Source organism: Haemaphysalis longicornis, unplaced genomic scaffold, assembly GCF_048455015.1.
Source record: "Haemaphysalis longicornis isolate Haplotype H1 unplaced genomic scaffold, Haemaphysalis longicornis Haplotype H1 scaffold_81, whole genome shotgun sequence".
Lineage (NCBI taxonomy): Eukaryota > Metazoa > Arthropoda > Arachnida > Ixodida > Ixodidae > Haemaphysalis > Haemaphysalis longicornis.
Window position 1 is genome coordinate 432,759 of NW_027526449.1, and position 24,096 is coordinate 456,854.

The window sequence follows — 24,096 nt, forward strand, 5'->3', positions numbered from 1 at the left end:
CGTTTGCTGTGCAGAAGAACACGGAGGGAAGGACATGCTTGTGTTGTTTATTTCTTCTTTTCGTGCTTCTTGTTCCGCGTTTTGAACGTTTCTCTTGGTGTTTTACGTTTCTGGACAAAAAGCTTGAAGAAATGCATGTGTTGGAGTCGCGATACGTTATTATCACGATTAAACTTTGTTTCCATTGCGTCAGCTAACGGTTTCAATATGCCCATTAACTGTAGGAATGGGACCGTCGAGAGCCGGAGGGGGTTTAGGAGGTGGCGTATATCCTGGCAGGCCTGCCGGATCCGGCGCAAGTGTATTTTCTGGCGGAGGACAGGTCTTCGGAAGCGGTGTGAGCGCAAGTGGCAGATCCAATGGATTGCCTGGAGGTGGCTTTCCTACCAATGGCCCTGGAGGTGGCTTTTCTACCAACGGCCCTGTTGTTGGGGCGCCAACGCCTGGGTTAAACTTTGGCGGAGGCCACTTCGCTGGGAGTACCGGAGGGAATCTCAATCTTGGAGCAGGCGGACCAAGTGAGTGCCGTCTTCGATTGGTGTTTCGGTCCCCGGCACCGGAGTCGGCCACCCCAGTTCAGGGGTGGATTGATGGGTTGCACAGACACACTGTGGATACGTTCCACTAAAAGAAAAATATCGTGCTGAAGACACTAGAAGGAAGGGTGGAGTTAACAATGTACAGTAACAACTATATGTCCCTACATTTCATTGTAAATACAGCACTTTGGAACTGCTGTCTCTTTTATAGGAATAAGAGAAACAGCCGAAGCGCTATTTAACAGCCAGTTACGCCGGTTCAGCGTGCGCATAGCGATATGCGTGAGAATATCAAATAAATGTTTTTATGGTGACGAAATGTAAAAAAAATTATTAGGAGTATGTAAAAAAATAAATCGAGTTAGGCCTGGTTTTGCTGTGGTTATGTGTTCCTAAACGGAAAACACCAACAAAAACGTTTAATTGATCAATGGGAGCATGGCACTGTTGGCGCTACTGTAAAGCAGTATTGACGAGTGCCACCTGAGCAACAATAAGTCGAAAGCATATCGAGCCTAAAATTTATAACTAAATTGCTCAATTCACCTTGTCAGCCGCTTCTACATAGCTGTGTTCTTAGTAGAAACCTAAACGGTTTAGAAAAATGTACATCTGGCTACCACGCAATTTTTATTCGCTACCTAATGCTACACATTCCTAGCATATCAGAGTTAATGATATGATGACTGCTACCCACAATCCTAATCTGACACAATCGTCCATCACTGTCGCACAGCCTGAAGTGAAGAAGTAGGCGTGCATGTACTGGTGTCCGGTATTAAACTTCGTACTTTCGCACTCTATAGTCAATTCGGCGCCCATTTGCTAGATGTTGACCGCTCGCGGTATGGTAACAGCTTTATTACTAGTGAACTGCAATAGTTTAATGAGGAATTGCTATGCTATTTCCCGCGCACCCACGCTTCTGCACATAACAATTGCGTTAGCAAAAAGAAGCAACCTTCATTGGTTACCGACGTTATTATTGGCATTCAGCCAATTTAACCATCGATTTCACTGCATGTTGCACCTTGTAGAGCAGGTTACGTTTTCTCACACAGCCTAGACCACAGTGGTACGTATGTGACGACCGTTCTACTAACTTGCCCCCCATATTGCCTGTATTGCGTACCTATACATAGTCTCGTATGGTGAAGCACTCTCATCAAAATAGCTTAATAATACGGGAAATATTCAAACTAAAGCTATTTACATATGTTTACTGTTCGTTTATTCATTTATTTGCCTAATTGGTTATTTATTTATTTTTAAATTATTTACTGGTGGAGCAAATCAACAGGGTTAACAGCACGCGTAGACGGAGGCAGAGAAGGAAAAACGGCAGGACAAGGCCCTGTTAATATGCGTCACCAACTAGCCCACCAAGCCATCGTCGTGGAGCAAAACACCAAAAGTGTAATGTAAGAGCGCTCTTTCATACTATAAAGTACATACCCATCACAGTATTAACATCCATAAACGAGTTCCAAACTAAATAGTCGCTCCGGGCAACACAAGCTCTATGACAAATCTAAATCTCTATGAGCAAAACTCCCTTTGGCACACAGATTATATGCCACCTTTGTAATGTCTCTCTTTGTGTGACGCTAGCTTCCGGACGTCTTTGAAAAATGCTTCCTTTGTTGTTAGCCATGGTTATGGCTTTGCGGAGCGCAAAAAACCAGTAGTTTAGGCAAAGCGCACATTGGGGTGACCGTGAGTTACTTTTCTTCCTCTACGTGTTCCACAGCCAATGACACTGTATCTATTAGCAATATAGAGCTGTCTTGCGCCCTTAGGAAGCGAGGCATGTAGGATACGTTATCGAACTCAAAATAAGGAATGGAAACGAGTGTGTCGGCTTGCCATCGAAGTAGGCTACAAAGTCAGTTTATCTCTGCCCGTTTTTTTAAACTGCAGTGACGTTTTTGATAAACGTGAGGAACTATTTTGATGGAAAAGGCTAATAAAGCGGGCTGCCCATCATTTATTATAAAATTTATTGTTCAAAATAACATATTGTGTTGAATTATCAGCGACGCCTGCAATATCACGAGCATATGTGTCGATTATATTAAATTGGGCTAATATTTTTTTTTTACTTCCGAATATAACTAGGCAGATATAAAATGCGAAAGCGTATTTGCTCCGAACCTTTACTCCAGCCCATCGGATAATTATAAGTTGAGGACGAGTTTCGTAGAAAAAGAGATTTACGAAGTATAATTTAGAAATGTTGCAATGCTGAGCTGCACCACAAAAAACGAAACGACGGCCAGCACCAGAATTACTTGAAGACACATCAAACGTTATTTCAGCCCTGTATAATCCTTAGAACGCCTAAAAAGTGCACTATTCTTCTTTCCAATAATAATAACTATGTGTTGTTTTCAATGAAACGCTACTTTGGCACCTCTGACAGCAAGGCACATAAGGTTATCTTTTTTTCACAAAAACAACTTTTGAATAGAAAATTTATTCAAGTTGCGAGGGTACTATATCACAAGAAAACTCCGATTATCGTGCTAGGCTAACGGTTTTGACGGATCCACTTGGTGTAGGATTCAGCTCCCCCGGAGGCGCTGGTAGCGGAGGAAGTGCGGGACTACCCGGAAGCCTGTTGCCCGGACCACAGCCCGGTTACCCGAGCACCTTCGGTACAACTGGGTCTTCCACTGGCAGAAGTGGGGGCGCGATTTTTCCGACTGGCTCTACACTTGGGGGCCAAAACAGAGGATTACGTGCTCCAGGACCGCCCGGTGGGAATTCCAATATTGCTGGAGGTTATCCAGGAGTTGGCGTCCCTCCCCTTGCTAGCACTGGCAGTGCTGTCGGCATTGGCAGTCCCGGCACAGGTAATTTGTATTCTTGTTTCTTGCATTCAACAAAATGAGAAGATCTTTTTGTATACAAAGTGACATGTGCGCGATGACAATACACATTAGGTTTCCTATACTTAGAGAGATCTCCTTTTTGAATTTTGTGCCACCTAGTTATTAAGGGGAAGAGTGAAAATAGGATTAGCCTCTAATAGACTGGCCTTGTTCTCAAGTTTTTATGATTCGTATGTGCTGAAAGTTTTGTTAGTTTGGTCCTCAGGCTGCTAATGCGCTGCTTCACAGGTAGCGTCTCGATGTGTCCAAGCATTGTTCATTCACTCCGGTGGAGCAACCTACCAGAAAGGGCCGCGAGCACCTAAAAGCAACTTCCTAATATTGCTGGCCTCCGCAGATACAGTGTTTTGCGCAACTTCTAACGAAGCGTGGAAAGGCGATACGCCTTTTGCCAGCTGAAGCCGTTCGGCAACTGCTCTATTTTCGCCGTAGTAAGCTTTTCAAGAATCTGCCTAATTCCTTTGCTCAGCTATTACGTTTTTATTTGGAGAAACTACAATGATATCCTAAAGCTTGCGTAGAAATAACTAAATAATAGCTATCTGTATACTAGGCCTTCCGGAATGCTGGTAAACGATAAAAAGGCTACGCTTTACCTGACAATTTCGCCATTACTTCCATTTCTGGCGTACTCGTTTAATACATTTTCTTATTTGTGGTTCAATTGCTTGTTGTATGTTTTGCCATACTGCAAGACTGCCCGTATGCATACAATTATGTGCTGTTATAGTTTTGGAGCTTGCCTAATTTGTACCAGTGTTCCATATCTATCGCCAGCGTCATACCTCACTGCCGAACTATTTAGTGTTTAGGGTGTACACGCTCAATCATCAAACCAAGCATTTTTATTGGGGAGAATGAAAGTCATATCCCTCAAACATGGGAGCCTAACGTTGCTTGTTTATTCACAATAGATTGCGACATGTTTAGAAGTCAGTCTCCTGCAGTCCCACGCACACAGTAATTTAGGTGTTTCTAGCAGTTTCGTTTTCATGCCGCACAACATTCTTTTCCTCCATGGCCTTGATAGAGAGGCTTCGCCATCCGACTGAACGACGCTGCATAAATAGACGCATTATTGGCTGGAACCGGCGTTTTCTGATTGGTTAAGAAACAGGCATAATATTTTTCCGATGAAATTCAGCGTATATTGGCAAGCTATATACATGCAGCCAGGACAAGAATCTTCAAAGTGGGGACATTTACAAGCACTGCAAGCCCTGTTACCAATACATTTCTGTACTTAACACGTGCAACAGCCTGTACGTTTTTCCTTGTTGGAAATCCGTAACAATAGGGCGCGTCGAATAAAAGATAACCAAAGATGTTTTACGCGGAGATTTAAAGTATGTTTTTACCCTACTCGTACAGTGGAGTGCCAAAAGCATCCGTGGTAGTCTGCACCTCATGGCGCAACCATGGTCAGTTTTTTAGCTCTCCGTAGTTTTCGGCGAATTAAAAACGAGTAATTTCAACATTGAAGTTGTCCTCAGTAATGTATAAAATAAGACTCTTCTAATCTTGAGGATTCGCATAATTCGTATAATAAATTGTGAGGGGTCGAAATGATTTGCCCAGGTTTTAAGCTACTTCGGCCTTAATATCAACGGGATCTTTTACAAAAGTCTTCAGTTGTACTCGTCATGTCTACTAACAAAACTAAGTACATAATTTGCAACTATAAAGGCGCTTGTGCCCAGAAGCTGCGGTCCGATGCATTTGGCACTTGGTAAATGCGCAGGAGCCTCATGCGATGAAAGATTAGCTTATAATAGTTGAGCCATATTTCTACTCCGAGCTGAATAAAATAGCAGCGAAAAAGGCCACCAGCATAACTACCTAACACGCGAACATTGGTCTTCTAACCTGAGTGTTGGACAATCAGGTAAATTTGGTCATAACGACGTGTTTTATGCACAATCTGCTCTTTTCCCTTTACTGACACAAAGGTACACGAACGTGGTTTACAAGTATAACAAACAATCTTTAAGGTGGATTCCTTGTGTAATCACCAGGGAATTTTCTGTTGATGAAAGCCCATTTTTTGGCATTTGCTAACAGTTGAGATATGTCTATAAATGTAGGAATAGCGTCGTCCACAGGTGGAGGTGGTGGAGGAGCGGGTGCATATTCTGGTGATACTTCTTTAATAAAAAGAGCGATAAAAATCCCGATCTGTGTCGTCGTTCTCCGTTGGTGTGTCGTGTTTAAGCTGTCTTTTTATTCAAGCGACATGCACTAGCCAAAAGAATATTTCGCTGAAGATACTGTCTTCCCTGCAAGTCCGTTTTCTGGAAGAGGACTGGGCTTGGGAAATGGTTTAAGCGCAACCGGGAGCACCAGTGCACGCATTGGTGGCGGCGTTTCTACGAGTAACACTTTAAACTGGGTCGCAGGCCTTGGACTAGGAGGAGGAGGCCCCATAGCTGGTAGCTCCGGAGGTGCTCCAGGCGGCATTGGAGGAGCGGTATCACCTGTTGGCACTCCGATTGGCGGCTCTGGGTTAGGCAGCATTGCTTCAGGTAAGAGGCATTTTGGCGGTGCCCACGCATAGACTCTGTGACACATTAACGTAGGTGACCAAGCTAGTACTTAATCATATGAGGAAAAAGTATGCATGGACAATATATTAGGACTTTTTAATCACCAGCTCTTTGGGATCATAGTAGGCCGATAAGCTTGAGCTTTGAATAATTAGGCACAGACACTGGAGACACGCATTCAGTTCGGTGATTGGGTCTACGCTTTGAAAAGAGCTCCAGCTATCTTTCGGACGCCAAAATCTGGATGAGTTGGTTGGGATTCACTAAAAAGTAAACAGAAACACATAAGTCCAAACATTTGCCTGTTTTACTCATTTTTTGGCGTAACAAAGCGACAGAAAACGAGAGCATGCGGACAAGTACCGGCGGAAGTGGTTACTTGTGCCGATTTGGTTCAGTGTGTCACTAACCGAACTATGCGTAAAGCGAAGTGCGCGCGCAATACATCACTAGTGTACAATGCGCCCTCTCAGCCACCTGTTGCCGACAAAATTTGTAATAAAACTGAGGGCGACTGATGCGTTACTCCTGGCCGTAACTAGCAGTGAAGTGGCAAGTGTATTGCTGTGTTTAGGACGGGATATTTATTTTTATACATCGCCCTCTCTTGCAATATAGCACATCCCAAAATTGTCGCGTGTACGCTATAATGGCTGTAACTAAAAGCCCATCCGCCCCCAATTCGTCATCAGCATCGCTTAATATGCACTGATGAAATCAACGACCTAGTCCTAAATTTTTAATGGTAATTCGTGCTCTAGCATTCTACCATTACAAAGTGCACGGTTTGAACTATATTGGGCGTCCGGCATTGAAGTGGCATCTAGCACACCTGTCGAGTGCAAGAATTTTAAATGGTTTGGTAAGTTGCTTCTTGTGCTCACGATTTAGCAAGGCAGTAATGCGGGGACAAACACTCAGCTTGGTTAGTCGCCGAGATGATGGTCGACATGCCCTACTCATTTGATGATATTTCTCGGGTGTCTTAGTATGCGCACGCACGTCTCTATATCAGGCCGTTGAATCTGCTACATATCAACATTAACACTTTTCTCTTATTGCCTTTGTACATTTTAAAGTATTTCTTTATGCCTTCTAATGACCATGCTCGAAAATAGAGCGTGAGCACTCTGGCAAAGCATTTTTGACATACTTCATGCATTTACGGCAGGACGTCGCGATAGTGGTGTTTATATACGCCTTTTTGATCACACACCAATCGTTTTCCAGGCGTTGTTATAATGTGGCTCCAGCAATTTCTGTGCCTAAGCGGAACACTACCATAAGCTACGGTATTTTTTAAAATAAACTAGAATGAGCAAACATTATAATAATAATAATAAAGCTCATTATCAAGGAGTACATACCGAGGTAAAATGGGCCCGCCAAAGCCTACAGGTGGGCATGTGCGACGTCGGCCGGCAGCAAAGGCCTCCACTTCTGTGAAAAGCACTCATTCAAGTGATAAGTGAATAAAAGGAAACAAAGAAGCAAAGAAACAAATAAAAACAGAGACAAAAATAGGAGGAAAGAAAAAGAGAAAGCAAAAAAAAAAAACAACACACAAACCGAAAAGACGAGGACAAACAGACAAACAAAAATACAATAAATATACCTGGGCTCCAGCTAGGTGGGTGGCATGCTCCAAGAAGCAATTAGAGAACAAAGAATAACAAACTGTCACCGCAGACACATACACACTTCGGCCTTATTATAATGCTAGAATAACAGCACGCAAGTGTTTCCGCGTAGTTGAGGAGAACAATTTACGCTGTCGTACAGGGGCACTAGAACCCGGCCGCGGTTCCCGAGAACAATACCAAGGCCCCGAAAAACTACACCTTTACTGGAAGGTCCGAACACAGGTAGACCCGCCACCCACCAGCTCAGCCCCATCGATTTCATTGTGTCCTAATCTTTCTCGTGTCCCGCTCCACATCTTCGCTGTCACACAGCACGTTTTGATGTGCGTGGCTGCCACATAAGATTCGCCACAATCTGCCTCCCATGGAATTAAAAGTACAGGCCATCTGCAAAGTCTTCTTCCCAGGGCAGTGTCGTCAGCATTAGGACTTCGGGTTTGACCGGAGGTCCCTTTTTGTTTTCGTCGTCCTAACAGTGAAATCCGGATCCTGTTTTCGCGTGGTTGGCATTTGCTCGCCGGACTTGGGTGCACCAAAGCTCCGCACCATGTACACGCGGAAAGCACCGATTGTTCTGGAGAAATCGCTGTGGAGGATGACCACATATGACACGCCCTGGATCTAAGCCTACGCTGCCCGTTGTCGGAACAATCGCATCCAGAGGGTAGCAGGCGCTTGGGTTATCAACAGCAAGGGTGCACAGTACAAGTTTCTTCGCCTTGAACTAGCCGTAACAAAGGCAGGCGAAACATACTCGAAGTAGAAGCACGCCGGTGTAAAATAGGGATGGCTTGGGGAAGCTTGCATCCCAGGGATTGGTTCCAACGCTTGGGAGTGACGAGCCCAGGAATGCACCGGATGAGGAATTAAACGTGTGTCGATGTGGAAGCGGCGGAAGTCCCAAGATCGTCCTGCGGAGAATGCAGGCGTACATGCAGCGAACGTCAAAATGAGTGTTCTACACCAAACAACAACAAAAATAAATGTCCAAAAAGAAACGCAAAGCTATCTGAGAAGCAGGGGGAAAAATTAAGAAGCATGTGGGACTGATGAATGGCCAAAGTCATGGGCAAGAAAACGTGTACAAAGAGCAAAAAAACATACGAAGGACACAACATAAACGAACATGCGCTCGAAAGTTTATATTCTGTGCTCACAGACGCTGATGAGAAAAAAGGATGGGTCTCATCAAAAGAAGACTAGAAGAAAACTTGCATAAAGCGTAGATGAGCGGATGGGTGCGCGGGAGAACCAGGTCGCCAACCGCAAACTGAACATCTCGACGGCTCCAGTTGTACTGGTCCGCCTGCTGGACATGAGCAACGTCAAGCTGCTCCCAGAAGCCTATATCACGTTGTGCAGACGCTGGCGAACCGCCACAGCAGGGGGGCAAATGTGAACCGGCTTCCGGTCCTGGAAGAAGTGTCCTGTTGAGAGAGAAGTAATTATCCCGACCGTAATTCAAGTAAGCCGGCTTAAGGAACGTTCAACGATTCGCCGTTGTACCAGTGGCATACGCGGCCTCGGGTAGCTTGGCATCCCAATCGTTATATTGCTCCGTGTGAGCAATCAGCATCGCCTCCAGATTGCAATACAGACGTTCAACGACGTTTCCCTGAGGGTGATATGTGGTCGTATGCTTGCGTTTCACGACTGCGGCTAGATTGTCCTCAAACAACTTGCTCGCGAAACACGTGGCGTTATCCGTGATCGTTAGCGTAACTTGATAACGTAGCATTATCAAGTTACCAAAATTTGATCATTTGGCAGCTCAACAAAATATGCTGCTACATAGAAAAATTTATATATGTCTGTTCCGTAGATTGTTTGAATTCTTGGTATCACATAACGAGATACGATACCTACTACAATTTTATAAGAGATTAGCGGCGTGCCGTTATACGATAATGAACGCACAAATTTGCGGATTGAGGCCAGTGGAAACGATGGCCAAAATCCTGCTTGTAGTGAGGTACAGGTCATTTATTTGTAGGAAACTAAATTAATGCTGGAAGTCGTTGACACGCCTGAATCCCTGACTTAAATACTTCTGTCTTTATAGTTGGCATGTTCCATAGCATGAATTATATTGGTTAAACTCATTCGAGCGGAGAAACACGTGTGACTACTTAAATTATTTTCATTTACACCTAACCCCATTCTGAAAGCAATTACTGGCACCTGAATTTGTGGCGGGTTCATTGGGTTCTCCTTGTATGTGTTGTTTCTTGCTGGATAACTTTGTACTGTTGTAAATGTTTTAATTGAGGCATTGTCTACTGGTGTTTGTGAGTCAAAATTGTAGGCACATGGTTGCTACACGATGCGACGAGAAACAATTTACGTATAGTTTTACCTGAAGCACCGGTGTGACGTAACCCCTTTACATATAAAATAATATGGTTTTTTTGCTAAGACATAATTTTATTTTTTTAAAGCGGGTTACCACAGAAAAACACGTGACCAAAACTAATCCATGAGGTCAAGGTGACGACAAAATAGCCCTAACAATTTTGTTTATGATTACTGAGAGCTAGGCGCACATGAATTTAATATATTTAAGCTCTGCTTGATTCTTATTGTTACACAAATGTACTCTGCTCTTTGCGCAGGCAGTAGCTTAAGCCATAGTCGTCTTTTTTGGGGGGGTAGGCAATGCAGACGACAAAATCAGCGATGTCTCCTACAGGCGGATTTACGGGGTAGATTCCATTTTGCGTGTTTCCTACATGTGGCTATTCTTTTTTTCAAAAATTTACACCCGGAAGTGTTTGGCTGAATTGGGCTTTTCAGGTTAATCGCATAACCTGCCTGATAGTCGCACCGCCAGGTTTGTAAGCATGCAGTTATTTTGGGAATGTATTAAGACGGGGTAACCTCGTTATTCGACCTAACAATATACATCACTAGAACATCATTATACATTACGCGGAAATTGCAGTGTTAAGAATTTACAACACCGTGTGTCTGGTTGAAGGAATACTTACAAGTTTGTGAATTATTCGCCGTTTAGTCGCAACGTCATTTTGAGGAATTTGTAACCATGCCGTTATTTTGTAGTATGAGCATTATGAGGAAATAGGAATTACCACCTCATTGCGGGAAGGAGAGCTGATAACCGACTTCTTGTTCGTAATTTCAGTGGGGAAATTCTAAAGGCGGAAGTCTGAGTTGGTGTAGGGAAATGCAACGCTTTTTAGGTGCGAAGCAGCTTATGGTAGAGCCTGTTCTCTCCTCCGCTGTGTGGGCGCCGTTGTGCGGCGTCCACACACCCACTGTGCATGCCTGGCCAGGCATTGCTGATGATGATTGTGGAAGGTTGCCACTAGGGATTGCCCAACCAAAGAATACATCCCGAGATAGCTTCGCGTTCAACCACCGTCGTCATCTTCCCGTAGGGGAACCCTGAGTTGTATGCGAGGCATTCCTCCTCTCCGACGCTCTTCTACTTTCCGGGATTCCTCCTCTCTTTTCCGAAGCTCCTCTTCTCTCCAGCATTGCGCAACAAATGGCAACACCTGCAGCTCCGCGAGCGATAATGCGAGGCAGCTTAGGGTTAGAGACGAGACGGTAGCCGCTGCATACTCCGCTGCGGGCGCCACTGTAGCTCCGCGGTATAAATGACACGCGCGCACGCTCCGCTCTCCTCATTATCCTCCCGCTACGTCGCGATCGAACTGAAAACTAATGGGCACTTGAGTCGACCCCGATGGCTGCTTCGCATACTACTGATGGTTCCCCTACGGCAAGATGGGGAAATTTTTTGGCTGTCAGTTTTCCAGTACATTTTCCATTAGAATTACCCATGAGAGTGAGTGGTGGGTTAACTCTATAGTCGAGAAGCTACTCGCTCGCGGTATCTAGCTTGCGGTGTCCTTAGTAAGGGTGACGAAACCAAGACGCCGCTTCGCTCCTGCACCCCCCTACCTCAGCCCTTGGGGTCACCGGTAGGTTTTGTAGCGTATGGTCCATCACTGACCAGTAAACATTGAACCACAAATTACTAGTTTGCCATATTGAGCTACATAAGCTTCAGACATAAATCACCACTGTATTGCGCACTGAAGAAAAAGTTTGACATTTCCCTAGCGAAGGAATCAGAAACAGGAAAAGGAACGTGTGTGGGATAGCATGAAAGGGTTGCCTAGGGTGCAGATGTATTATATGAGAAGGAGTTGGGGTAAAATAAATTAAGGGAAGTAGGTCTAATAGAGGACGGAAAGTATCAGAGAGGCGCACGGGTTGGGAGGAAGAAGGTCAGTGAAAACGAACGGAAGGTCGAATTGAGTAGGCAGGGGAAGGCACAATACCTGACAGGAAATGCAGAAATGCTATAATATTTGGAAGTACTTTTCACCTAGAAACACTGTATACACTTCAAATTATCACTAAGTGGTAAGTGCGGAAGTAATCCCGCTTAACTGTACGAGAATTCTTGTATAAGCAAGCAGGGAAGTTCAGGCGGGGTGCCATTGAAATATGCAGAAGAATTGTTGGATGGTATTGTATCGAAGGTGTTGACGATAAGTAGACAAAAAGTACCGCAAGAAATACAGCATGAAAAAAATATAACAGCATATAAAAATTCGAATGAAAAGTGGTATTGTCAGGAATTTTCAATGGAGCACAATGCATTTTTAAAAACAATATTGGTGGGGCTTCTGATCTCTGCAAAAATAAAAGAGTAGCAGATTTACTTTACAGTCTCTGACCTTGCGATTTTGTCATCGCATATGTCTGCCGCATCCTTCGCTTAATCCTCGGCGAATCTAATCTAGTTTTGAGAAGGATTTTGGTACTTTACTTAATGGCATCCATAAGTTTACAAATGAGCGGATATGAGGGTCATCTTTTGAAGCAAACATTTCAATTACAGCTGGCTATTACATCAACATAGGAGACAGCATAGGGGTTCAAGTGAGGTACCCACAGACACAAAACGGAAGTTTTAGAGGTTATTAGTCTTGCTTTACAGGCGATGCCAAGTATGCATAAGAACGTGCATCGCTGTAAGAACAATCTATCTACGTTAGAAATGTACATTCTTTTGAGCGTGGAAAATAAAGATGCTTTTGCTGTACAATGCCACTGTAAATTCAACGTAGTTTTAATAAACCCGTTTCAGGGCAGCGAATTGCAGTAAAAAAAAGATCAGTGTGCTGAGCTTGCTGGAGTACAAATTCAATGATTTAGAACGAAGATTATTTCACCGATGTTCAGATATGGTAGAACAGCTTGCAAGAATGAATAGAAGAAATTTTGATTGTATTACCTTGTTCTGTTATAAGAAAGTTTCACCAGGGTACATTCTTATCCTTCCTTAATATCATTACACAAATAAATAACTTCGTTTAGGAAGTCTTGAGGTTCAGCAGCAAGCTATTAATTACAATTAACAGCGCATTTCTTGTTTTTACGGTAGAACTAATGAATGATAAAGTTTCCTCCCGTTTCCGAAAACGCTTGTGCACCACTAAATAATCTTTACTTTTAGCTACAAAAGAAAAAGACAATAAGGGCTGAATGTAACATAATAATATTTGCTGGCGGGCTCACTGAAAAGTCTCCAATGTGGGAGGCAGCAGTGGTTCTCCTAGCAGCAGCGGGATCATCAGCAGTCCTGCTGCCGGAGCTGGAGCAGCCGGACCAGCAGGACCGTCCCCTAGTCTTCAGAAAAAAGACCAAAAATGTAAGTTTCTTGTACTCCCTTAAAGATTGTGCCGGGTATCAACTGTCACGAGGTGATTGGCTGCTGCTAAAAGAATAAAAATCCATAAATCAATAAATTGTGAAACATCTGCTAGGAAAAGTTTCACAACCTTGCAGACATATGCGCTCTTGCGCTTTTTCTGTATGGTTTCCAGGCTACCATCACTACTATTGGACGCATTACCAAAGTAAAACGTGAGCCATACGGACTGAAGATTATGAGTACTCGACAGGATGGTAGCATGGGATCACACGGCTGAACCTGAAAACGCTTCATGTGTGAAGCAAAGAGTAAGCGCGGAGTGAGCTATTGGGAAACGCACTATAACGTTAGAGGGGAAAAAATGAGCAGTGTCAACAACCAAAGCAAGAGCACGGAATATGTAGATGGATTATGTTACACAAGGTTAAGAATCCTGCCGGTCATTTTAGGACCCTATCTACAAAATAGAAAAAGACCGCCCGCGGTGGCTCAGTGCTCCTGTGCTCCTGAGTGCTCCGGCTTTGTGCTCCTGAGCCCGAGGACGCGAGCTCGATTGCCGACCGCGGCGCTGCTATCCTTATTGAAGCAAAACGCCCAAACGCCCGTGTGTTCGAGACCATCGGACGCTAAGGTTCACCAGGTGGTCAAAATTAATCTGGAGCCCTCCACTACGGCGCGCCTCATCGCCTGTGTAGTGTCGGTGCGTTAAACCTCATAATGAATTAAATACAATACAAAAGAATGGGAATGAGTTGTAATATAAGACGCACGCTCAGAGTTTCAGTAGTTACGCCTCACGCAGGAGATATATTAGACGACCCGAAATATGGGAAATGGGAAACGCACAAGATAGCCATCTTCAAACACATGGCGTGGGACTCTTCTTAATACCTATATTCCCACAAAAACGACTTGGCCAAATAAAAACCGAGGCACCAAACGTTTTTGCTAGTGGTGTTAACCGCCTGCGGAAGACCTTCAAAGCTACGAAAGAGTTTTAAAAAGCCTACATAACTTTCATTATTCTCTTAAGAGCTTGATGAAATTTGTTATGGCACCTTCTTTCCTTGGTTCCGTTCCTAACTGTCATATTCATCCTTTCCCAACTTGTGACGGAGGTCGAAATTGTGTGTGATTAATACAATCTTTTGCTGCTCTACTTTACTGTGTAAGAGAGGAAAAGAAGGGTGCGTCTTGCTCACCTCACTTCATACAGCGTTCTCCAGTTCTCAATACACGGATATGGCTCATGTCATGGCTTAGTGGGGCGACTTTGGTCACACGCCAGTTTCTGGAGACGGTGTGATTTATGACCATTCTGTTTTCCTTCGGTCACCCACCTCTGAGGAGGGCGAGAAAACATGCGGTAAAACAAAAAAAAAAGCTACTACTGATTTCTGCTCATGAACAGGGCAGCACAAGTTGGACTTGAAAAAGTTTCCGAACAGTGCTGGGAAGGAAGCATTCTTGTGGGGCTGTTGTCTGTACGGCGATGTGCTTTAGTATAGAAGTTAAGGACAGCACAATGGCGGTGAACAATGGGTGCCATTCAACTACGAAATACACTCTTGTTATCCGTGCCTAATAAAATTACATTCAAGTCTTCCGTTTAAAGTAGAACAAGCTGCCCAGGTGCAAGAACACGGCTTGTTATCTTGAAAATATCAAACTGACCTGTTCTTGTCAGTAAGTCATTGCTAAACATAAGATATAAAAATTAGGACAATTCATTGAAATTTAAAGAATTACTCGTTAATAATCTCTGCGCAGAAATATTCAGCCAAATGCAGCATCGTGTTTTTGAGTCGCTACGTATAGCTTAAGATGGCTTCAGGGAAATGTTGAAATGCATGTGCAGCATAAACCACTCTTTTAAATGTTCTGCTAAGCCCTCAAACAAGGTCTGAGCCCCTGCTTGTTCCAATTATTCTCGGAAACAAACAGAATATAAGGAAACAAGGAATTGATATATTGATTGCAGGGTTCAACGCACCAACGTAACCAAGGTGATGAGTCGCGCCGTAGTGGAGGGCTCCAGATTAATTTTGACAACCTGGGGATCTTTAACGTGCACCGAAATCTCGTAAACCCGGGCGTTTTTTCTTTGCGTTTTGCCTCCGTCTGAAAAGCGGCCGCCACCACCGGGAATGAACACGCGTCCTTCGGCTCAGCAGAAGAACGCCTTAGACCCTGAGCCACCACGGCGAGTGCAAAGAAAAAGGGCCACATAGTTTTGTGCGCGCGACCTGTTACCCTCATCAGTTATAACAAGATGGATGCTACTTCACTCTAAAGTATTTTGAAAAAGTGCTACTTTATATTTAACTTTTTTCACCTCTGGAGGATCGCTTGGATTTACTGAATATTTGTGTAATACTGTGCAAATACAAATAAATCAATATTATCTTCATGAGCTACATATTCTGGTGAAGCGGATAGATAAATTCGAACAAAAAGGGACCGAGTTAACGGGAGTAACGATAGGTAGGAGAACGCCTTCACGTTTATATATCGGTAACGTCCTTGTTCTCACGAGAAAGCTGTGAACAGTTGCCGGGATGTGCAGCTAGATAAAGACACTAAAATAGAAGGAAGAAACAGTTTTGAATAATGCGTAAAAAATAGTAACCATTAGTGGTGATTGTTTATTTTAACAAAGTGGTTGACTATCAGCGTGTGCATCATAGGTCGGCGGGCTCACTCATGAGTGCACTAACACAGACCCCACTCACACAGACCCCACTCAGCCGCGCCTATGTTTAGGACGGGTGAGTGCGAGTGCGATTGAGGTCGAAAGCCACTCGCGGAGAACCCCGCCCATCTTGCCACTCGCGAGTGCTGAGCCTCGCTCACCGCACGAATGGAGAGTGTACTCGGATTTGCGGGGCTTACTGCGGTGAGCACCGCACACGCGGCAACTCGCCTTTGCCTATACGTCGCAAGAGCTGCTCGCTGTAATGGCTGTTCATGGCGCGATCGTGTTTAACGTCTGGAATATAGAGAGTTTTAGTTTGGCGTTTTTACGCTCCGCTCAGCAGCTAAGCGGAACGGGAGTGCGACTCCGCGTGCGCTCTCCGCTTAGGGGCTAAGCGGGCTAGCGGACCGAGAAGCCATGGAGAAGCATGGTCCGTTAAAATGCAGCCTGAGCGGACCGTCGCGGCCCTCTCCGCTAGCGCGGTGGGGGCGAGGCGATGTGGGCGCCCTCTCCGCGCGTGCGACGACTCTGCTGCCACGCCATCGACATAGGGCTGCGACGAGCGCCGCGGCTTCAGGCTCTTGTTTGACGTGCAAACCGCGAAAGCGGGCCTGCATCGACGAGGGATTGTGCTTGCTTCGAGAAGTGGCGACTGCGAACCTATTTAAAAACTGTGCAGAACTATTCCATTTCACTGCAAGAAAACGTCGCGTTGGATCGTTGCGTCGAAAAGGATTCGAATGGATCCGGAACGCAACATTGTTGGCTATTGTGTGGCTATAATCAAGTCGAAAATTTATTTTCATTCATTGTAATGGACCGGTAACGCAATGCGATTGCACGTGTCAATACTTAATAAACAAATAACCTATACGTACTGATTTTACTTTGTTAAAGTGGCGAAATGGTTTTCGGTTCTGTTTCATTACGCCAAACTTGGCCAGACGGCGCTGCTAGTCTGAAAGTACCGGTCCGCTGCGCATTACGCCTAACTAAAACGACAAAATCGCTCGCCGCTCCGCTGCAGCTTAGCAGGGCAACCCGGAGCGGAGCGGAGCGTAAAAACGCCTAACTAAAACTGTCTTATGTCGTCACTGCACTCCTGCTATGGGGCACGCAATTAACTCTCTTGTGGCGTGTTGATTTAATAATACGATTTTTATGTATTTCTGACGCCGCAATGAACTGTTACTTTTCTGTGTCACGACTCATAAGGCACTGCTGGGCACACTCGCGTGATAGTGGTGACGAGGAGAAGTGAGCGCGAGCGCGAGTCTGGCGAGTGGTGAGTGCGAGTGAGTGCGAGTGGTGAGGGCGACCGGTGAGCGTGAGTGCGAGTGACGGCGTCACGAAAAATATATTTTGTTTAGTGGGTGTGAGTAAGTGGCGTCCAGTTTTGCCTAGGTATCTTGTGCATAACTCTAGTTTCAGCTGACGCCATAAACACAACTGAAATTACTAGCAAACGCCGCAAATTTATTCAAACGGCCGTTCCCTCTAATATTATGCAAGAGCACTGTAGTATTGTTTTGAGAAAAAAAACGCCTAAATCTGTTCTTTTCTTCAAACCAATGGGAACATAAATATTTTGGTACGCTACAAGTAATTCGACTGTAAATGCGAAGCTTGGCCATGATTCTTAAATGCACGATGGTAATTAAGAAGCACTTTGAGCATTTGGAAAACACCTGCAAACAAGGACTATTCTGGGAATGTACGATACCATTGGTGGAAGCAGCATTTACACAAATTATTAGAGAAATGTAGCCCTGTAAATTGTTAGAGCTCTGGCACATGCATATGAGTTATTTGCGCATCAGTTTTCTCCCACATTTCGCGTATCTTGAAGCTTCTATAAAGCCTATCGTTTGCAACGTAACTCTGATGTCGTCCCTTGAAATCTAGACGTTTTTCGTGTCCATGATACACGTTGAATTTACATTGGCTGATACAAATATTGGTGTCGACAGGAAACATTGCAAGCTGTGTTTATGCTTTGTTTCTTCTCCCTCGTTTCAGGTGCAAAGTTGGCTGCAAAAGTAGCGGTTGGGGTTGCCGCCACAGCAGTTGTCGCTGGAGCAGTAGGCGTCGGAGTCGCTGTCGCACTCGAAGCTAAGAAAAAAGGCCACAAGCGCAAAATAAGTAAGTTTTAATACATTTATAAGGAAGTATATGCTAAGTTTTCAAAAGCGTTCTCTTTTCTTTGATATGTTTAGCGTATGTGAACTCGGCATTACTGTGATTTTAGCGTTAAGGTGAAAGGTGCGTTGCCTGCAAGGCAGGCTCCTGGTTGGTCGTGAGCGGGTAGGTGGTGTTGGAGAAGGCAAAAAAATCTGTTAATTGACCTGTATCCTAGGTGGCACTGGCAGCCTGAATGTTAGAACCTCTCGGCTTCGTCGTGGAGACATGTACTCTGTAAAATAGTGTGTCAGTCCGGGTTTTGGTACATGACAAAATAGCAAAACAGCGCTAAGGAAGAACGAAGAAGACAGTGTGAGAAGCGTGGTGAACTAAGAAGGACTTCATTCCGCCGTTGCAAAATATAAAAGATGTCCCAGGCATCATGCACCAACATTATAAGCAAGGGAAATGGCGTTACTGGAAGGAAACCTAGCGCATAATGTGTCCAGTGCAGTGGAGTAGCGGCCAGTAATTTTTATTTATTAGGATTTATTGAATGATTATAATTCATTATCTAACACGAGAAGTACTGCCGTAATCACTGGAGGTCAATGAGACACTTGTGGGTACACCCACGAGAGGCATTTAACTGCGGTATTTTCAGCGACGGACTAATTTCGTACAAAATTTATTCTGACTGATAGTTCGTAGTTCGTATAGAAAATCAGCCAGATCCTTTCACTGATCAAAATGAGCCAAATCCACTCACCCAAGGGGCGTTTGCTTTTGGTTTGATTGTTGAGACTGTTTCGTAGACGTTTTCGGGCGTTTTTGTTTTGCTCTTCGGAGCTGGGTTATTTTGAACTCAGACGAAAATTAGGCCATCAGCGAAAGATATTTGCCCAGATGTCAACGAAAAAGTGATCGGAAGAAGAAGTCAAGGAAATTTACTGAGTGATGTGAAACAAGGATTTCATTTCTTCTCACCCTGCACTATAAAATAACTCTGGTTATATTTTTTACTCCCATGTTTACCATTTTATTTCTTTACTATATTGCATCATTTACATCCACCTCAATGCAACCCCTGCACTGAGGTGGATGTCAAACTCTCCTTCGCAGAAACTTACACCACCTTGGGGGTTTCCCCGAAGTCAGGTTAATTAATACCGTCAGTGAGTTTACGTTACCGTCTACCATGCTTGTGGGAGTAGACTGCGCATTCCGAGCAGTTACCGCGAACGGTAACTTACCGACAAGGCCTTTGCCGTTGCTACCGAGCTTCCTGAGCAGACGAAGTCTACCCTCGCGTCTTCATTACACCAAATGCAGTCCTCTCGGTGCTTGAATATTGCTACAGCCCTTGAAAGAAAGGTTATTCTTGTTTGTTACGCTTTTGTTGTTTAATGAAGATCAGGATCACGACAAACGAAGTTTTTTCTCATATGGGCGAGAAAAATGGTCGCTCATTCACGTGCTAAGCCTCGCCCACCTCGAAAAGTTCAGATAAGTTTCTGAGCTCAAAATGTGCTTTCACGCCTCCAAAATTGTGCTCGGCAAGGTAACATAGGTTATTGAGTTTTGCTACAGCATATCCTACTCATTTCGTGCCGTAATAATAAGTGCGGAATTAATTTCTAGCTTACCTTGACCCCAAATCAACTGTGTAGATGGCGCCACCGAGACGTTTTCGTTTTTGAAGTTCTACAGGTGATGGCTACAGTATCCTCAAAGTAACTAGTGTTATTGTGAACGCTTTATTCGAAAAGTGAAACATTCAAGCTATTGATTCGAAAGCAAATAGATACGAGCAACAAAGTTATGCATTATTTGCTTTGAGAATAATTCATCAGATGTGCTACCTGCACCACGGCGGCCTTTACACACAAACCGCAAACGGTGTGCTAAAACTGGTCCTACCATTTTCAGAGATATACGGAAACTCTAGTTTCCGGTAGCACGGTAAACAGTAACGCAAACACAGTAACGATAAGCTAAAGCTGTCTAATACTTTGATGTGTTGCCGAAGTATATAGTAAGTATTGTGGATATACTGAGTGCAATAAACATTACATTGTTAACATCATTTACAGCTCTCGTGTGTTGTATTTATGTTTTGAGGTTGAACCTCGTGTAAGCGATATACTTTTGTTCTTGCTGCGTTGCTTTGGCTTTCAATCGACTGAATGACTACCGATTGTGTAGGGTAGCCTTCTAGCTTTGGGGCCCTCGTCTGTATAATTACAACTATGTAACCTCAACTTCAAAACAAAACTCTGGCTGTTTCCGACAGCCAAGTTGAATTTATGAATTTAGGAGCTTGCTACCGACGATAGAAAACGCCGATTGGGGCTTTTTACCTAATGTGTCATTTATAACTTACGAAGATATTTTTCTTGCCTTGAGTGTGCTTTGTTTTCACGATTGAACCAAATATTACGGCTCCTCGTAGATGGCAAGAAGGCTGGTCCATGCCCTGGTAGCAGATTCGTACGTTGAAAAAAAAAACTATGTATTGACACAGTAAAATCATTCCGAGGAATGCTAAATGCAGCTTTATTGAAAACTTGAAATTATGCATCCCCCTATTTTAAACGGACCATGCCGACTAAAAACGTTTGGTTCGATCGAAAGATGTCGTCGTAAGAATCATACTGACACCACTTTTAACGTAACGTTTGCTTGAATAAGCTATATAACATTTTAAAAAAGGAATGGTCACCCCACTGAATAACTGCACAGCTGTACGGCTCACTGAAGCCGGCAAAAGCAAACGCAAGTTAGGTAGGGCCTCTAAGCGTGGAGAACGAGCTATTTTCGCGCAAATGTAATGCTTATCCATTTTATAGCAGTAAGATTTGGGGAGGGGGAATAAACAATGCAAGCTACGAAAGTACATGTAAACAAGGAAGCATGAGTGTGTACTGCTGTTGGTACTGCGCGCACTATCCTTGTTATAGATGAACAGCAGTCCGTCGCGTAGGGCTTGTCGCGCACGACAGTGGCCGATTGGCGTAAGCGACATGGTCTTACGTGACCGTTTGTCGAGCATACCCCATGTTTCACGAAACCATTGCTACCTACGGTAACAAAAGCAAGCCAGGCGCAGATAGGGTCAGAAACAGCAGAGACGGACAGCGGTCCTGCATAGTAGGGTGGCGACGAGTAGGAGGACTGACGGTGAACAAGGTATTCCGCCGTCCACTGCAGAATAAAGAGCGCAGTAACAGTCGCTTGAAGGCCTGTACTGGTTTCGTCATCGTAGACGTCACGAAATACACAATTTTAAAGTTTTAAATAAAAATTCAATAATGTCTCAGTGATAAAAGCATCGTTTTGCTGATGGACAAGCGCATGGGCCACTTTAAAAACAAAATCTTTCGAAAAACAACTTGTATTTCTGTTTGGCACCATTAGACTTGCAAAAAATAATAAAATAAAATGTCCATAAAATGTGGCACTTTCAATGCAGCTGGAGCTCTTCGCCGTATCGCCGGTGTAGGAAGAGGACTGGCCTTAACTGCTGCTGGACGAAAGCGGAGATCTATTCCGGCGTCGAAGGTTCCAGCAGAGACATTGGACAAAATTCGAAGTACGTGCTTTGTTCATAACTTCTAACAAATATTTGTGTAAACACGTATAATTTATGGTTTTGCATGCCGAAACGTTCGAAACATTGCTAAACGGTGTGCTAAAATAGTTGAAAATCGGTAATATGGGCAACGAGCAAGTGCCAGTAAAGATGCTATTGTTGGAAATAATATTTTTAACATAGGTATTCCAGAATTGCGCCTAAATGTGGCTAGTGCTATGCTCAGAGTGCCTTGTGGCACGCAAATGCAAATTGTTGAGTTGAAGAACACACACCGTCTGTCGGTGTATTTTTGGCAAGGTAATATAATAGTCAAAGACAAGCACAATTGGTCAGCAAGGTGTAGCAATGTCAGCTTTCTGCACAGTCCTGTAGTTTCAGAGGCCATTATAGGTCAGAAATAAACGTAGGTTTCTTCCGGTACCGCATAAAGGCTATGAATGATAGACCCTCACATTACAAACCTTGGTTTTCTAAACCACAAGTTGTTTTGAGCTCAGAAAAAACACTGCAACCACAAGCGTCAACAGATAAGATTACCGCGCATTACAGAACATACGATCAGTATAAATTTTCAACCAAACGTTACCGGGTAGATGTCCCAATAGTTCCACGATATGCGCTGCAACTCTAGTTCGGATGCCACAAATCCTGAGCAGCTTTTTGTTTTACGAGGAAAAGCACTTGTTCGAATCTCTGCCGCCGCCTTTAGGTTTCAGTGATGTCTTCTTTTCCCCGCGATAAATAGTTAAAACACGGTATTTTCTACCGGTTTTTTATTGGAATTGAAAAAAGCGGTCACAACATGCTTTGAGATAGCCAAAGTCTGCCGTGATGTCGACTAGGACGTCATCGCTGTTATGCAAAAATGGGTAGGATCGCGCGGAGAGTCATGAGCCTTGCTACCGCTTCCAAACAAACACACGCATCGTATTCGAAAAGCAATCTAAGAGGGATACGGTCAAGCTCGGTCACTGGAAAATCACTATTCACATAATGCACAGAGGACCAAAGAGGAACTATGCCGTGTCTGGTACGGTGCAGTAGAATGGAGACGCGCTGGTGGCTTGGACGAGTCGATGGGCGGTGAGAATCTCTCCGCAGGGTTGTACGCTCAGTGTGCGCAGAAGCACACACTCGCGTGATCGTCCCGCGGTGAAGAACGTGGCGGTGGCCGATGCCTAGCGGTGGGAGGAAGGAGCTCAGGAAACATTTTCGCACACGCTTGTCGTATGTTCAAATTTCCTTCCTGACAGGCTGCTCTCCAAACACGTCAAGGCGACCGGCATGAATTAGGTTCCCTGATTTATGATTGGTGATGCCCCAACTTGTAGTTTGATAAATTGATAAGGTTGAGAGTGTGATAAAGGCATTTGTTGTTTTCGCCATTTTCGTCTTTTCTGCGGAGCTAAGGAACATGCTCTCTCCAGGGTGATATTTTTGTATTTACGGCTCTCTACACTAAGGAAAAGTTGCGTTGGCACTTCAGCATTTTGTTATACCAAAAATGCGCAACTGGGCACTAAATACCACCAAAGCGCTTACCAAACACTAGCCATCGTATTCTGCACACTTAAGCGGCCTGTGGAAATTTTAAATGCCGGTTTTATGACTGATGAAGAATACTGGCATGTGGGGATCACCCTGTCTTGGTGCTCCCCTTACTTCGATACTGAATATTTCTGGAAATCTTAGTGGAGATTCTCTGCGGCACATACACGACACAAATACAATGCGCCTATGTCTTACAAGCGGCCGTTGCACCTGGCATCGAGCCCACGTCACTTGGGTCAGCAGCACAAGGCATTAGCTACAGAGCCACCTCGGTGCGATACATTACGTGTCTCCATTATGCCTTATTTCAAATGACGTATGCTACTCCCGAAAATGTTCCGGCCTAGAACTGCGGCATGAGAAAAACCGTTTTATGTGGGCGCATTATTTGAACCCAACTCCCGACTTTCTTGTAGATCTATTGCTAGTATAGATGTTGGGAGCTTTTTACACGGAATCTTATACTTTTGGTACACATATTTTATGTTTTCAGCACTCTTTTCTCGCCAAAATTACTAAAACTGAACACTGAAGGCATTTGGTCTTTTGTCGACCGTTTCACAGTATCTAATGTATGACTTAAACGCACGTATGCATCAAAGTGCACCAAGACCTGTGAAGAAGTGTGGTACGTTGTCGGTACTGGATTTTCACATATTTTGTGTTTTTTTATATCATTGTACGCAGTGAATTTTGAGCAACTATACTGAAGATTGCCGCTGACGGGAGCTAAGGCCTGCGCGCGTTCCTGAGGCTGCTGAACGTGGAGCTTTGCGTTTACAAACGTTAGCCAGCACTGTAAATAACTTTTTACAAAAAGCGC

General features: G+C 44.2%; 1 protein-coding gene across 1 annotated transcript; it reads left to right on the forward strand.

Annotated features, from left to right (window-relative positions):
- The first annotated feature begins 226 nt into the window (after window positions 1–226).
- On the forward strand, window positions 227–24,096 carry LOC144150944 (uncharacterized). The gene is made up of 7 exons (XM_077682251.1): window positions 227–518; window positions 3,101–3,394; window positions 5,830–5,955; window positions 13,183–13,308; window positions 18,026–18,148; window positions 21,600–21,719; window positions 23,961–24,096. The coding sequence occupies exons 1-7, from the start codon at window positions 227–229 to the stop codon at window positions 23,981–23,983; spliced, it is 1,104 nt and encodes a 367-aa protein (XP_077538377.1). The 3' UTR covers window positions 23,984–24,096.